The sequence below is a fragment of the Carettochelys insculpta genome, chromosome 8 (assembly GCF_033958435.1).
Source record: "Carettochelys insculpta isolate YL-2023 chromosome 8, ASM3395843v1, whole genome shotgun sequence".
Lineage (NCBI taxonomy): Eukaryota > Metazoa > Chordata > Testudines > Carettochelyidae > Carettochelys > Carettochelys insculpta.
The window spans coordinates 68,006,503-68,023,753 of NC_134144.1; the positions used below are offsets into that span (position 1 = coordinate 68,006,503).

The window sequence follows — 17,251 nt, forward strand, 5'->3', positions numbered from 1 at the left end:
ATTCTCATAGCTGGATTTGCATATCTAAAATAGATTTTACCTTCTAGTGCAGACCTGGCACTGGTCTTTGGGCAAGTTGCCAAGGCAGCTCTTATCTGGGCAAAGGTTTGATACCTCAGGACCAGGAAGAGTGTTATGGTCATTTTCTTTTCCAACCAAAATAGTGAATATTAGCTTCTAGTTCTTCATACTAGCACTAAGTGTTGCCTGTCCTTTTGTTTAGCCAAGGGCCTCCAAAAGCGGTGGGACACTCTTCTGTGGTGTTTCAAGACTCCATGCTGACTTTTGGTGGAGGAATTTCAAACTCCAGGCCTAACAGTAGCTTGTGGAAGTACCATTTCAGTTCCCAGACATGGGAAAAACTGGCTAGTACAACAGAGGTAAATCTTTCTTCTAAAAGGTATCACTGCATCCTGGGAATTGGCATTGGTTTCCAACTGACGCCAGGTTTCTCTAGTACATCTCCTATCAACCACTGGTCTCCAAAGGGGAAAGATCCTCAAAAGTTGCTGGCAGTCTCAAAGCCGTGGGCCCAGTTGCATGCCTACTTTCACCAGCAGCCTGTTTATGCAGGCAATGGCAATGAGATAGAAATGAAAACCTTTAGTCAGCCTATGGAGCCACTGGGCTTTTGCTCATTCCAAACATCTTCAGAGGCAGACCTGTGTGCAGACAGAGCACAGAGCATATTGTCCAAGAACCAGCATGTCTCCCATCTCATCTCTTCCAAAGAACAAGCTCTCCCTGAAGTTACAACAAACAGGAGAGGAACTGAGCGTCAGCTTGCAAAACCTACAAACATGGCAGTTACCAACCACCATGCTATGCTACTCCTGATCGGTGGCAAGCCACTGTCCGGTCACTGTGAAATCTCACTATGGCAAATGGAGCTGAGCAGCCTTTAAATGACTCCACACATAGTGAGGAAGACGAGAATCATTCCCAGCTGTTTCGCAGCAGAATTAACCAGGACGTATTCTATCCAGTGACCTACTGCACATTCTGGGTGAAAACAAACAAACAGTCTTCCTAATACTTTGTAAGAACTTTAAACAGTCTCTGTTCGTGTCCTTGGTTTTGTGCTGTGGACAGATTCCTGCCCAGGTCCTCGTGGGAGGCTCTTGCAAACCAAAGTTATTGTGGATTGTCTGGTAACACCCTTCATAAGAAGAACCCACTGAACTTCTGTTTCCACTCCTCTCTACTAGTTGCCTTGTCTGCTGGCCACTTCAAGTCTATTTTTAAGTTGGCCGCCAATACTGTGTGCAGCTCATGGGACCCTTCAGGTGAGAAGGGTCCTCTAGGTGGGTCCTTTTAGACCTTACACCTGCTATTTGTAGAGCAAATGTGTCAGTTCTTCCTACCCTTACATCCAGGCAACCCCATCAAAAGCAACACAATGCCAATTGGGACAAAGGTTGATCCTTTTGATAAATTAAGATAATGGTAATACATCCAAACAGTGTTAAAAATTATTCATTTAAAGTCTACCACCACAATACACATGACCATTTCAGAGGATAGATAACAGTTGGCAAACACAGGTCAGTGTAGACACATGTCCAATAGTCAGACTGGAAGTAAAAAGTTATAGAAATGCAAGTGCAGTGTTATGTTGGAAGGGATGTTAATGGCTATCATCAGCAGGTCTGTGATTAGTACACAATCACAGACCACATTAAAGCTCATGCAAGTTATTTTCAGGCTAAATGGAAGGAGCAATAAAAGATGCCTTTATGTAGTGACAGCTGCATGCAAAAGCAGAATAGTGCAGAAGGCACTTAGTCATTTGTTAAAGTTTGAGGAGTTTTCGTGAGGGGATTTCTTACAAGCTGAGAGGCTAGGAAATTATCTGGTAAGCTGTGTACATGTTCAAAAAGAAAGGGAGGAAAAGTACAAGGGAAGCAATTGTGAGGATGGCCCAGAGAGGAAGCGGAGATAAAGCTTGCTGGAGAGGAAGACTTGGAAATAGTTAATAAACTGCCTCTTCGTTTCTCCTGCGTTTAGAAGAACAGGACTTTATGTTCAGTCTCTGTAATGAAACACCAAAACAGAGTTACACCAAAAATACATCTCTCATCATCAGTTCGTCCTTCTACCTGAAACACACCTGCACGATCCTTAACATTACTTAATTGTCTAGTCAAAGCAGGTAGCAGTTTTACACTGTTTAAATGCAAACAATCTAAACGGATCCACGAAAGGATTTGGGGCTTTGGAAGCAAATAGCCCAAAAAAGCTCAGTCTTAAAATCAGCACACGAGATCTTGTTTTGTCAACACAGGGCCCACAGATAATAGCAAAGGAGTTTTACTGCTAGGCCTAGGTGGTACTAGACCCCAGGGAAAGCTTTGTGCTGTGTGGATCACCAGGCTGCAGGAGGCACATGTGGCCATGGAAAAGGTATAATATAGTGTTACAAGATAGATCCTCGGGCCAACAACATGTTAAAGGCATGGACATTTTCTCACTGGAAAAGGAGAGAGAGCTTTTAACTGAGATTTTTGGTTGAATGAAACTGACAAATTGTTCATGCTGACACCTCAAAATCTGGGGCCAGAGTTAAAGGGAAATGCCAGTTCCTGTCCAATTTCTGCCTTAGTCTTTCAGCTGTCATTTAAAAAAAAGTACAAAATTGTTTTCACATGCCTTAAAATAGCAAACTGCATAGCACACGCTTCTCTTCTACAGTAAGCACAAAGGGGAAAAGAAAGCACCACCGTAGAATTCAGTGGTGGCTCTCCACCAAACGCTGGGTAGAGCTGAAAGGTAAATACTGAATTTACATACCCATACTAGTGCACAAATTTGTTGCTGGATGCTGCTGTCCCATGGCCTTAGACTGAAGAATTTGTTACACCCTCAATTGCCATTGATGTCAAAAGGAAATAGGAATATTCAGCACTTTTCAGGCATTTCCGTACCTTAGAAGTTTATGCTGTTTCTCTCAATTTCATGATGTATTTTTATTGACCATTGGATGTGTAACTTGTAAACAAAGTTTAAATGTAGCATGAATGAAGGGGGTGCAGATATGGCAAAAGTCTGTGCCCTGATTTTATTTAGGATTCAATTTAATGTGTATTTAAAAATTGCTCTCCAATACTGTCAAAGCATCTGTATTTATTACATTTTGCAATACCATCATAGCCTCTAGAGCTATTTATTTGATATTTCCATATAAATTAACTATGGAGTGAACCTAATGGTTATTTTTTAGTGTATAATTACTGAAATAAAAATTTTTAATGATATCAGTAGCAGTGTTATCTTAAGACCAGGTACTTAACCTAAGTAATTTGAGAACCCCTGGAATTTATTTCAAACTGCTGTAAAGATAGCTCGGAGGTACCTCAATTCCTACATCTGGAAAAAGTACAGTCATAACTAAACCAGAGTACAGTAGAGCTTCAGAGTTAGCAGCACCTCAGGAATGGAGGTAGGTAGTAACTGAATAATATGTTAGAGCTCTGGCAAAAATTTACAGCTGAACAACTTTGAAACTTGACTATGCAAAAGACAAATGCTCCTTTCCCTTTATGTTTTACTAGTTTATGTTTCTCACAGAAGTGTACTTGCTTTTTTGCTTTGTTTTTGTCTGGTATTACCTGGCTATGTACTTTCGGTTACAAATTACACATGTAGTTGACTGGTCCATTCATAATTCTGAGGTGGTACTGTACTAAGCTTACATTACTTGTCAACACTAACTCATTTTTCTACAAAGTATTTTCTAGTTTCAAACACAGACTTACTTTTACACTTTACAAACATCAAACAAGAAACTTACCTCTTTTAATATGCTGGGCACAGGCACACTTCCAACCACTGATTAGACTGTGAAACTTCCTGGGGCCTCTGATTGCTTAGCCTCACAAAGCATTCTCATGTCATCAGTGGAAACAGAGGTGCTGTCTTTTGGATTGATATAAAGTGACTGGTTACAATCCAGGCTCTGCCCAAACCCAACTCCCTGATGTCATTGGGCTCAGTGACATCAGAGCTAAGCATAGGCAGAGCACAGTAATCTTAAATCAGATGCACATTTTCCCCTTACTGACTGACTGGTCTGTTTCTGTGTCCACCAAATGGAGAGGTACGTACCATATTGACTTATCTTTTTTATTATTGGTTTGGGGGAGGTGAGCATGTAGAAGCAAAGGACTCTTCCTCGATGCCAGCTGAGACTGTTCTTTCACTGGCTGACTTGTTCTTTTAAAGAGGCAGAAGCAAATGTGATTTGAGATTGGAAGGGGAAGTTTTGAAATCTAAAGGGATCGACCTTGTCTGTAGTAGACCCTTCCACACATAGGAGCCCTCCCTCTGCAAGGGCATCTGTGTGCCCTTTTTGCCATCAATGTTTGTATTTTTATGCTGCTGCCATAGCAAGCTTGAACTGCTTTCAGTGCTGCATTACTATCACTGCAGCAGCTTCATTTAGTGCTTTAACACTGATTACTGTAGGTGATGGCTGTAGTAGTGTTTTCCAGAAACCTTGACTATGTCACCCTTGCCTCTCTCATTCTCTAGCAAGATTTTTAAACTTTCCATTATTTTGGAAAGGTGGGAAACAGCTGGCATGAAGAAAACACTCCATCACCCTGTTGCAGACGCTTACCCTGTTGCTATGTGAGCTTGAAAAGGATTCAGGGATTGACTGTAGTTTAAAGTCCAGCCCATGTTAGGGTTGACCAAAAGTCATTACCATCTGGTGGCACTGCAGTGGTCTGTGTGAAATAATTAGTGGAGTAGCTCCAGTTAGTAGGTGTCACCACCCATACCATCTTTGTTGGCAAGAGGGATTGAAGGGACTCATTTCTCCATTAGAACTGCTCACTTAATTCACAAGGAGCAGGACAGCATGGGGGAAGCTTGCATTGCTGCCATCTGTCCTGTATCTATTCACTGGCTAAGTAAACCATTTTCCAAGGCTTGAAACGTTTTGTAAGTATGCTCGCTTTAAAAAGTTAAAGGGTTGTTCTGGAGCTGCTAGTGTATTGCTATACCTTGAAGAGTGTGACTATTTTAAAGTCTAATATGTTTATAGAATTAAGATAGATGACCAGCTCTATCCTTATTGATACACAATTTTTTGTAAGATCCAGTAAATATACATTAGATCAAAACAGGCTGATTCTTTGTTTACATTTGCTACTCCTGAACAACCAAAGAGAGTATTTATCAAGAGTTGGGTGGAGGTTAGCAGCAAAATAGACATTTTACTGTGAATAAGAGACAAAAGGTAAATGTTTCATTTTCTAATTCAATAAAAGTATGTTAAGTCAACTTGTTTCTTCATTTTATTACCAACTTTAGATGCAGATTTGAATACAGTTGAGGTAGAAGTTGTGGAAACTTCTGGGAGAGCTCTTCACTTCCTTCTGTTTTAACCCACTCTTCCCATTAGGTTACATGGCTAGAAGACATAAGCTCCTTCTTGAGAGTCATGTTCTTAAATGGCTCTAGGGACATCTAATCCAGGCAGAGGACAACAGACTGCCTCATACACTACGGAAAAATTTTAACACCCCCTCCCTCCCCTGGAAGAGGAGACCAGTTACCTGACTGGAGGGGTGAGTCACACACAGGAGGTGTGTCAGGCAAGGGGATACCAGGAGGATCACTGCCAGAAGAGGCACACCACCTGACCAGGAGGAAGAACCCAAGCAGCAAGTCCACCCTGTGACAAAGCCAGACCTTCAAATATGTTCAGCACCCACTAGCCCTCATTTAAAAATCTGGCACGTAATGCACTGAATTACCTACATTTTAATGTGTCTTTCTTAAATTGCATTTTAGTTTTAGTCACACAAGTTTGTGATGGAGGTCAAAGTCTTAACTGTTTAGCAGAGGATAGATTAAAAAAGCCTTTCCATGAACAGAGTATTTTCAGGAACACCGTCTCAAGGAAGGGACTGCCAGTAATCTTGACCCTGCGGGAGAAAAATGTGGCTTGCATGGGCTGGGGCTAAAACTTTGCTACAGATGACACAAGAACTTTACAAAAAGAGTGTGTGTTTTGACAGTTACACAGTTGCTTTGGTTTCACTGGGAGCAGTCTTTTGACCCCAAATGGATAGTTTCCTACACAAACTCTTGGCTAATCTGACCTGCTAAAACAATGAGGAGTCCTGTGGTGCTGTAAAGGCTAAAAAAAGATTGTTTTGATCCACAAGCTTTTGTGAGCAAGTCCCACTTCATCAGATGTCACTTTCGCTACCTCACAATTCTGGGCAAGTGATGTTTGAAGGAAAGACAACTCTGGGAAACCATGTTGCACAGAAGTGATATATTTAAGAAAAAAACTACAATAAAAATTCACGATTGAGTGGATAACAGATCACAGTTCTTGTTTCCATGTACAGACTCAGTACAAAGCTCAGTGCAGTGCCTCTAACACAGTTTATACATTGGCTATAATTGTGAAGCAGGAGGGTGAGGGTGCACTTTATAAAAAAAACAAATAAATTATACAGTTAGCTACTGTCAAGCTTTACATATAAAATGTAAAAATACAGTAGTTAGTGTGATTTTTAACAAAGCTGCCTAGCTAAAATTATTCTTACACTTTGAAATAAGTTTGTCCAGTTACAGGTAGTTAGTGGGGAGTGTAGGAGGAAACCAAAGAAGCAAAGTGCTCAGCCAGAAAGTAAAATGTCTGGGAATGTCACAGAAGACTCCTACCTTCCTCCCTTGTCGTGCAATACCAATTTCCTGCCTCAGCTTCATAGTGCTTCAGCACTTAAGCTGGAGGGGAACATCCTGATACACAGTGTCAAATGCAGACTCTTCAGACTCCTTGGGATTTTGCTCTCTAAACATAAAACACCTAAGTGTGCTTAAGAAAGTCATTTAATTTTAACTCATTTTAGTGAGGGGGGGCCGCAATCTAGCATCCTAAGATAGATTTAGGCAGAATGAGGACAGCTCTGCGCCAGAAAACCACTCCCACAGCTTAGCAGACTCATGTATTTCTGCATGTTTCACATCTTCAAATAGCTGTACTGCCACAGAAAGTTTTAAACATGCATCTGATGATCTTCTTGTGCAGCCCATGCACTTTGCTACTTTCAGGGATGCAAGTGCAGCCCAGTTTAATGCAAAGGCCATTAGCCCCAAGGATTTTTTTTGGTACAAATTAGTATTGTCCAGCTATTTCTGGAAAGCCTTGGGTGCGATAACATGCTGCCAATCCAAGAAGTTCTGATAAAACATGAGCTAGCACCGTGACCTAAGCTATAAGAAGTTGGGCTTCTAGCTGAACAGGTTTACTACCTTCAGTACAACTCTATGCTGTTTGCAAAGGGAAGGAATGATTGTGCAAGTGGCACAAATGTGCTAAAGACAAAAAAGGGTGGGGGTGGCAGGGGAGAGATTGAAATGGAAAAATAGACTGAGGAGGAGTTTTGTGGAAAGAAACACAAATTTAAACTGGATTTTTATCCAAATTTTCTTTCCTGGAACAGCAAGATTTTCCCTCCCAAAGTTATTTGTTCAGAAACTGTCCAAAATGAAGTCCTACCATATTACATGGGCTAATGCTCAAAGTTGTAGAAATTCATACACATATGTACTGTAACCAACTAATGGGTAAGTGCTGCTTTAAAGCTGCCTTTCATATAGAAGAACCCTATTCCTTTAGTAAAATTGCTAAAGAGGCCTGTCTTTTTGGTCGCCAAGATCCTGCATTCTAATTTCAATGCTGCTTGTATATGGTATAACAACAGATGATGGTAAGTAACTGTGGAATTCATTATGTAAGCATTTCAATGGAAATTATTATTCAAAGATTTTAGGATCTCCAACCTGCTACTGTCATGTTCTTCAAAAGTGATGGGTGCTAGAGCTTTAAGAGCCATGAGGTCCAGGAGGGTAATTAATTTACATTTCCATGATCAAGGTGGTCACATTGCCCAGCCATCCTTCTGCAATGTGTTTACAATAGCCTCTTTTTAATTGCAGACAGAAGAAACTAATTTTGCTAATCTTTGCTTGATATCTTGAAACTAAACCATCAACGAAGTATAAGAGGAAGAGGCAAAATGCAACATTTAATGAATACAAACTGGAATAAGCATCAGTAAAAAGCATGATGATTTCATAATTCAAATGGATATTTACTCCTTGTTTCTTGGAGTTGGGATTTTCTTGACTAGAGTACCACATCTCACTCTTAAATGTTTAAAGGGCTGGTTTACTGTAGTTGTAACTGTTTGACAAGATCATCAAGTGTCTCAATAACAAATTCAAAACCTGTACCTGGAAGGCAGAATTGCATATACAGTATGAAGCACTCAGAATAACTAAATGTCAATTTGCAACATTTTACAGCTAGCTGGGCCTTCTATGCAACCAGTAAGTAGCAGGAAATAAGAAATGCCCCCTTGTGAGTGGCAGAAAGGCAGTAATAGCTGTGAAGTGTCACAGTTCCTGCATTTCTCTCTGTTTTGGTAAACACTGGTCCTCTGTAAAAGTTACCACGTGGATTCAACAGCCAGTCAGCTGACAGCACTTACACCTGCCATTTTCTAAGTCACATTCTAGTGAAACAAAATTATAGAAAAGTGTCAGATCATCACAAACAGGGCAGAATTTATGGGCCAAAATTTCCAGAGTGACTAGTGGTTGTGCGTGCCCAATTTGATATTTAAAAGACCTTCATTTTCTGCAAGTGAGGAGCAGTCACCCTCTGAAAATGAGTGGTAAAATCACTGCCCCCCTTTAAATTGTTAGGAATTGTGCCACTGACTTCAATGGGGCCAAAATTCATCCACATAGCTGAAGCCAGGCCTGCAAAAATCCACGCATCTAAAAATCACTACTTTGGCCATAGTTCCGAGGGCATGAAAAGATCATACGGATTGAGACTTTGAATTTTAGGGGCACAATACTTTCACTACTATGTATACTTTACTGGTCACAGAAGATCACTAAGAAGAGAAATGGGGAGGGACTGCACAAGCTAAGCATAGGGCTCTACCAAATTCCCTGCCAGGGACCATAAATTTGGTCTTTCCCTGTGAGATCTGGTCTTGTGTGTGCTTTTACCCTGTACAATACAGGGGAGACCAGTATTTCTCAAGCAAGTCTACTGACCCAAAAATGGTTGCATGGGGGGAGGAGGAAGATGCATCATTTATGTTAGGTGAGGATTGTGGTATTGACACCTTTACTTCTGCATGGTTTTCTGAGCTGGGTGGCCTGAGGGCAGTGGTTGTTGATTGGGGGCCCAATGAAAGGAGCCCCATTCCAGCAGCAGCACAGCAGTAAGGGTGGCAATTCCATATATGCTGCACTGCAGATGGCGGCAGCTCCACCTTCAGAGCTGGACTCCCAGCAAACAAGCTTGCTCTCTGGCAGCCCAGCTCTGAAGGCAGCACTGCCACCAACAGAAGCAGCAGCAGCGCAGAAATAAGGGTAGCAATACCAAAACCCACGTACAATAATTTTCTGACACGCCACCCGACTACTTTTTTGGGTCAGGGCCCGTTTAACTGTAACATGGTAAAACTTCAGATTTGAATAACTGAAATAATAAAATTTACAATTTTAAAATCCATTAAATTCACCACAATAGACTGTGGATTGATAGGGTCCGAGCTATGCGCTATGCTTGCTTACTTTGTTCTGGTAAGAAGCTCCTGAGACGTGTACAAGTTAACTCAACCAGCTGTGTCAACTAATGAACTCACATTAAAAATCTGCTATTTTCTAATCCATGCCTTACACACCACCACGGTGGTTAATCCAGGATTTATTTTTGACATTTAAATGTGTGAAAATTTTAGGTGAGCAAGAGTGAAATTATGCAAAAATTTAAGGGTTTTCTTTAAAAGTGTTTCCATCAACACGAACTATCTGCATGTAAATATTTATAAAATACAGCACTGTGCATAGACCAGCCTCTGGCCCCAGACACAGAGAAACCTGATACCCCTGCTATTTCAATCATGCACTCCTGTTAGGACACAGTTCTGATAATAAAGGACATTAATTTATTGGTCATTTGGGCTCCCATTTTGCTCCTTCCTTTGACCTTTTGTTAAGTTTTCTAAATCACTCATCACCATGTCTAAATGCTCAGCTGTGTGGTTTGTGCTGGGGACCCTATTGCCTGCTAATAGTCTCTTCCGGCTGATCTGCGGTCTGTATCTTACTTTTTCTTGGTACATGCTATCAAATATTTTCACCATCAGTACAGGAAGGCCAGCACTTTGCAATGTGTAGTCTGTTCACCCGTCTCGCTCAAACTGATCATACCTTCCATCTCCCCAAATGGGTGAATTGCCACGAGGCAACATTTGATTTTTAATCCTCTCTCAGTCCTCATCTCATCTCTTTCCACTCACATTTGAGACTGAAGTTTGGAATGTAATGAGGGGAAATATTAACTGTTCTATCTATACATCTATGACATTAACCAGCCAATCAAGTGTTCTTAAATAATAGCAGCTGGAAACACCAGAAAACCAAGATGAACAGTGAAAAGTCCCTCCTAGCCCTAAAAAAACATAAGAAATTACAGAGACCAGCCTTGGAAGTGTCCCTCTGTTCGTGCCCTTCACCCTTAGGGCTCACTTTCTCATCCAAACCAGGATGGCCTGTCTAAGGTTTAAAATACATATAAAAAAAGCATTTGTTAAGTCTTCTAGGAAATTAATGCATCTGGGGCAAAATATGGGACTTTCCAACCTCTCTCTGGGAATGCTAAGCTGTTTGGCAGAATAATTCTTTTCACTAGCTATGAAGAGCAGCTCAGATCCAGTTACGGAGGTAAATGGGCACCCATGGACTGGATGGTCAGTTTTTTCCAGGAGCTGTATAGAGAAGGTGCAAAGACTATAAGCAGGTTAAAGTCAAGGAGGCTTGTCTGTGTTGGTACAAAGAAAAACAGAGGGGACACTGACACAGAAAAGAATGGCCTTGACTGTATAAAATTGCCATTGTCACTATTAGCCACAATTTGTATTAACAACCAGCAGTTGCCCTAGAAGTTCTTCTGATTTCTCCAAGTGTCAAGGTATAGAGCCCTGAGACAAGACTTTTCACAAAGCTAAAGGGCTGGTATCACAGTCAACACTTTCTATCTATGAAGCAGTAAAAGATAAAGAGACTAAGTCAATTATGGATGGAACCCTCTTGATTGTGTTATGCATGCCCAGAGCTAGTTCCAGTGTACGTTTCACCTCTCCGGAGAGAAGCTTGTGTTTCCTTGGAGCCTTACATCATAGTTTATACTATAATTCTAGCTCAACAGCAACAAAGGTGAAAGATTCCCTCCAGCTTCTCAGTGAAGCAGCTGGTCATTTGTGGCACCATCCAGCAAGAGCTTAGTCCCAGGTAGGTCCTTTAAAAAGGTTCCTTGAAGAGGCTAGGTTTGAAATTTCAGCAGATTGGAAGCACTGAAGCTCCCTCCTCTCAGAGTTCAGTGGTGAGTAAACATTTCGGCCTTATCGCAGGATCCTCCATGTTGGGGCTAAAAGGGGAAGCAAAGTGAAGAACCTGTAAATATGCTCGTCCATGAAACAATCTACCAGGAGGCATGCAGGATGCTTCTACTGGGGCAAAGAGCAGGAGTTTAGTCAGTGCCTTTTGGGAGGGGGGGGGAGGGGGAGGAGCTCCCCACCCCCTGCCCAGGGTTCCCACAGCTGAGGCTGCCTGTGAAGCTCAGCACCCCTGCCAACTCCCAGGGCTGCCAGGGTTCCTCCAGCTCTGGCCAGGTCCCCAAGGCTGGAACTGCCAGAAGGGCTCCCAGCCCCAGTCTGCTGGGGTTCTCTGCAGCTGATGAGGTGCTGGCCTGTACCGGCACAAGAAAGGCCACTGAGTTTAGCCCTGCCCCAACAACTCTCTGAATGCTGGATGGTCAGAGCTCACAGCTGCAAAGGAGAAAAGGATGTAGTCTGCTGTCTGGAGTACACGTGGGAGCCCCCCTTCATTCTTAGCTGCTCTAGAGGAAGGTTCAGAAGAACAAGTCACACAGCAGATAGATCTATCTTGCCCATGTTGGAGCACTGGCTATCCAGCACTATGACGGGCAGTGTAGTCCCTATCACTGGCCCTTTTCAGTGCTAAAAATTTTATTGTTCACAGGTTGTTTTGTCACAACTGAAAGACTAAAAGTTTTAATACTGAAAGTAGCAGTGGAGAATTAAAATCCTACTGGAATGTGCTGCAGAGCTGCAGGTGCCAGGCAGCAGGTGTGCGTGCGCACAGTCCGGATTTGACTGAGATTTGGCTGCCCCAGCCATGCCACTTCTGGGGGTGGAGAGCTGCCCCTCACATTTTGCCCAGGGGCGCAGCGAGTTGTCAGCTCCCCTGTTCCTATCCCTGAGCCAATTAATGCGTAATAGCACTCCTACAGGGAATGCAAAGGTTTTTGATTTGGATGCTCCTATGAATGCTGTTAAAACGTCAAGCAGTTAGCATATTTCTATAATAGTAACAGAGTGCTTAGCCCTTGTATTGAGTTTTTCATCTGTAGCTCTCAAAGTTCTTAGAGGTTAAGTTTAATTCTTAAACACCACAAACTGTTAATCTGCAACAGAGAGGAAGCCGTGCTAGTCTATACACTATCAAAACAAAAAGCAGTCAAGTAGCACTTTAAAGACTAGCAAAACAGTTTATCAGGTGAGCTTTCGTGGGACAGACCCACTTCTTCAGACCATAGCCAGACCACAACAGGTCTGGTCTGCTTTTTGTTTTGATACTGTTAATCTGGATATTGATTTGATACTGTTAATCTGGATGTAGATTCAAAAATCATTTAAATAGGAATTTTTTTTCGCATTCTGAAACTGATTCATCTATACCTGTCCTAGGATTCATACACACAGGTTCATGTGTTCCTGCTCACAAGGGGGAGATGTTTGTAAATCTCATAACAAATGTACAAAACACAGACTGCAACTGTCTGGTGTACGGGTATAGAGATATATCCACACGAAGAGCTGGCAGAATTGGGTCCATACTAGTTCTTCCTTTAAGTTGGACATAGACTTTAGATCCTTTCATGAGGAAGGGGTCTCACCTGGACTCTAAACAAACTTTCTTTGTGTATTAATCCTCTCCTTTTTCTTCACTGAGGGGAAGACAAAAACATGGAAGGATGTTAATTTCAAACTGAAGGAGTGTTATTTGGCCTAAGGAAATAAAATACATTTCCTCATTTATCAGCATTCCCTACATTACAGAACATTTGAAGCAGTGGGTGGACGGACACTATCAGGAGCAGAATGGCAAAAAAGATTTTTTTTTTTTTTAAACATCAAGAGCATGGGATTTTCACAACTCTGATGACAGCAGATTTTACTGGCTTGCAGTATGGAACCGGAAAAAAATGAAGGCAAGGGCTGGAGATAGCATAACCTCAGCAGAAGAATTTCTGGTAACAGTTCTGACTAGATAGTTATGAGATTATTTGGTATTTCATCTCTCTTTTAATAGCATCAGTTTCAACGTAGTACATGTAAATGATGAGGTGCCTTTTCCTGATGCCTCTGAGGTTTTTAAGCTGCTGGCTGGGTATGTTGTTTTATATTATTTTACTGGGGCATGGCAGAGATTTCCAGAAACTCACAACTTCTGTTTCCTTCCCGATTTTCATACACAGCTGACTAAATTGCTCTATCAGCAGCAGACTTTATGGGGACAGATTTACCTCTCAAGTCTCCTCTGCGTTTCTTCTTCCTTGTCTGTGAAATTTTTTTTTTTTTTTTTAAAAAGCAGATTTGTGTTTTGTATAGTGCTTTTATCACTTGCTCTATAGATATGCATATTATACACAGCAATTACTTAAGCACAGCCAGGTAAAATGAAACCACCCTACAGCCACAGTACACGAAATCTTAGGAGAGGGTGTGAAACATACCATACCCAAGCTGCAGGAAGGGACAGAATGCAATCACGCAATCTGGAATTTAAACCGGACACCACTCTTCCAACCTCCACCTAATGCAGCCAGAGACAGCTGGGAAAGAGCCCTTACCTTGCAAGAGTTTCACTTGACTGCTGTGATGATTGAGATCCAGCTGCAAGCAACAATGCTTCGGAGCTGCCTTTCACTGCCTTTAGAGCTAAAACATCATTCCCCAGAGGCCCGTTGGAAACCAGCCCACTCTGAATTAGGGAGAATGGAACAGGAAAGTGGGGTCAAAACCACTGATCTGAGGGAACAAGCACATTTATCAGTAGTGCCTAACTGGCTGAAAGTTACAATGACAGAGGAAACTAAGAGGCTCCTAGAGTTCAAGTGGAAGGAGGTGTTAACGAAATGGAAATCCATTAAGAAACTTTATAAAAAAATAGCTTAAATAGACGCCTGTGAAAAGTGAAATTAGTTTCTTAAATAGAAAGAATCCCACATCTGAACATTATTAGTCATAGTCAGTAACACAGAAGGAGCTTTAAATGGGTCAGTGATGTTGCTGCCCTGTGTTCGAGTCACTCCTGTCAGACTGGGCTACAATCAGAGTCAGTTTTGTTTCTTGTCAGTTTCATTGCCTGGATCTAAACAGCACAGTACTGTTGTATGTGGCTTTTGAAAAGCAAAGAGGTATGATTAAATCTAAAAATCCACTGGCAAGGATTTTTTTCAAATCTCAAACTAGCTACCTGAATAAAATTTCACACACTAAACTATTTGCAGACATCCCATTAAATTTTTTCTCTGAATTATAAATAAAAAAGGATTGAATAACTCACTGGCACAATCCACCTGGGTGTAATTGTGGGCTGGGAAGACACCTACAAAAGGAAAACAAACATGCTGGAAAAGTTTCAATGAATGCAAAATACTTGAGAAACATTGTTTCCACAAAACAATTTGACTCAAAAGTTGCTTGATTGCTAGCAGCACTGTCATTCTTTTATATCTTGTCAGCCTGCACCAGTGCTCAGGGCCTGCCTGAAACCAGAACTTTGAATCAAGATTCTTGTAAGAATGACTGAGGGTATGCCTACACTACAGGGAAGATCGACCCTGCTGCAGTCGATCTTATCGAGTTCGATTTAGCATGCCTAGTGGGGATGCACTAAATCAAATCTACAGAGGGCCCCATCAACCACAGTACTCCTGCCCCCGCCATTAGGAAAAAGGGAAGTCAGTGAGAGTGCAGACTACCATCAACCTCACTTACTGGAGACAGTGCAGAAACCTGAACAGGTATATTGACTTTAGCCACTTAATTATCTGAAATTGAGCAACCTAAATCAAACTCTCCTGTTGCGTAGAACCTGCCCTGACTCTATATATGATTTGTCTCTGCATGCTACATGGCTAATAATTAATTAGTAAAATGGTCAGCAATGTTTCAGCACATAGCAGCCTTCCAGTACCCAGTTCAGCCCACTGATTTCTGAGGTGGTTTTTAATGGGTGGCTCTGACCCCTTTTCCACAACTGGTCTGGTAGCTCCTTCTCTTCATCCACCGGCCCTTTGTGCAGTAAAGACACTCCAGAGTGCAGTCATGGGTGCTCTTTTGGATGCGTGCCTTCAAAGTATCTCTCTCCCTGATGAGGTGCTTGAGAGAGCAGTACAGATTTTTCTCGAATCACCGATACACAGTGCAGTGGTTGTGTGCAAAGGGGAGGGTAGAAAGCTGCTAAAAACTAAACCACGATACTTGTAACCAAGTTATGTGAAGTCGCTTGTGGTTCAGAGCAGTAGCTTAAGGCACACATGGATTGTTACCAGACTATGATGCTACTTCTACACATCAGACACAGATCCAATGGACAGATGCCAAATGACAAGCTATATAAACACATAACATTCTCCTTTATAAATAGTCAGTAGTTAAATCAAATCTGTGTGCATGAAGGAAGCTCCTTTCAGAAAGCTGCTTCTAAAACTTATTTACCCGAGGAATGGCTTCTGTAAAGTCAATTAGATTCTCTGTCAGTGATGTTAATGAAACATCAAGGTCATCTGGACAGCTCTGTAAAATAAACCAGTTATTAATTAAATCTCCATTAGTCACCGGATGAATCTATTCTAGTTTCTTGATTTCTGAGCACACTCTTCAATTTACTGTTCCGCTGCCAGGCTTGTTTTTTGTTAATCTTTTAAACAAAAACAGTAACATCATCAGATGATCTTTCCTAACAAACCCTACTGTTCTCATCTTCCCAGTTTAGGCACTGCGTTCATAGATTTTACACCAACATTTCTGTGTAGGTGTAAAAATCATCCACTGCATTTTAGCATGTGGATGATACAATTACTTAAGTGGGGTGTCTGGATTAAGCAGCTAAACTTGGGAAGAATGGAGATAACAGTGCACTGGCTGAGATCCAGAGTCAGACACAGAACCCCTTAGCCTAACGAAATATCACAGGAATACCATGTCACTGTCATGTGGAGATGGAAATAGAAGTGCTGACCATATCACATGCACATAGAACATCTCGTTGTGCTCACTGGTGCCCTCATGGAGAACATACTGTCTTTAAAGTAGAATCAAAATTTAAGCAACACAATAAAAACTTCAGGCTCAAACCCTGCCCTTGCTGTTGACTTCAGTGGGAGTAGTACACGTGCATTCAAGTGGAAGAATTTCATGTTTAGTATGTTCTCCAAGGCACCAGAACCATGGGACAAAACAAATTCATCCACATGATGAGCTAGCCAGCTAGTTTAGAGAATACATGCTAGATAATATGCAGTGATATAACCCAGAGCCGGGTTTAAAATGGAGTCATATAGTATTTGTAATTACAGCACAAGTCACAATTTGGTAAATGTGTGGCTACAAGCATGCTGCTGCAAAGCTTAACATTTGCGCAGAGCCATTCCTCTGGCATTAAATTGACAGGTGTCAGTGTCCCAGTGTGAAATGAAGGGTCTTACACATGAACAGGTGGCTTGTACCTTTAAAACGACACTCTCTTCTGCTGGAACCAGAAGAGCTGGACTCAGTGACTCTTTAGGGCCAGAGATGGCATTATCCTCTTCTAATGCGTTCCTGAAATAAGAAAACATTCTCAGCCCACTGCAGAGGCTGTGTGAAATAACCAGAGCTGCTTTCATAACAGCTTCTCCTAGAAACACAACAAATCAATATAGGGCATGGAGGAAGTTCATGACTAAGAAGATGCTGATGTGTTTGCCAAGCAACCTGTAGCCACTTCTGCACCTGCCACTGTGGGCACATAGGAGAGCTCCATAAAGCCACCGTTCTGCAGACATCCCAGGCAGTGAAAAATGTCAACATCTTTACTTCAGAGGTTTTTTTTTTAGCACTCATCTCAAATT

General features: G+C 41.7%; 2 protein-coding genes across 7 annotated transcripts in view; one reads left to right on the top strand and one right to left on the bottom strand.

Annotated features, from left to right (window-relative positions):
- LOC142016847 (uncharacterized) overlaps positions 1-5,277 on the top strand; it is a 57,181-nt gene extending 51,904 nt beyond the window's left edge. For all 5 annotated transcript variants that reach the window (XM_075001222.1, XM_075001221.1, XM_075001223.1 and 2 more), the window contains one exon: positions 224-5,277. In XM_075001222.1, the coding sequence (XP_074857323.1) occupies positions 224-905 (682 nt within the window). In that variant the 3' untranslated portion in view covers positions 906-5,277. The remainder of the gene's footprint in view (positions 1-223) is intronic.
- Positions 5,278-6,280: 1,003 nt separating this feature from the next.
- Positions 6,281-17,251, bottom strand: part of EPB41L5 (erythrocyte membrane protein band 4.1 like 5) — an 88,077-nt gene continuing 77,106 nt past the window's right edge. For both annotated transcript variants that reach the window (XM_075001237.1, XM_075001236.1), the window contains 5 exons: positions 16,868-16,961; positions 15,858-15,935; positions 14,701-14,742; positions 13,985-14,115; positions 6,281-11,476 (listed from right to left, as the gene is read on the bottom strand). In XM_075001237.1, coding sequence (XP_074857338.1) covers positions 11,419-11,476; positions 13,985-14,115; positions 14,701-14,742; positions 15,858-15,935; positions 16,868-16,961 — 403 coding nt within the window. In that variant the 3' untranslated portion in view covers positions 6,281-11,418. The remainder of the gene's footprint in view (positions 11,477-13,984; positions 14,116-14,700; positions 14,743-15,857; positions 15,936-16,867; positions 16,962-17,251) is intronic.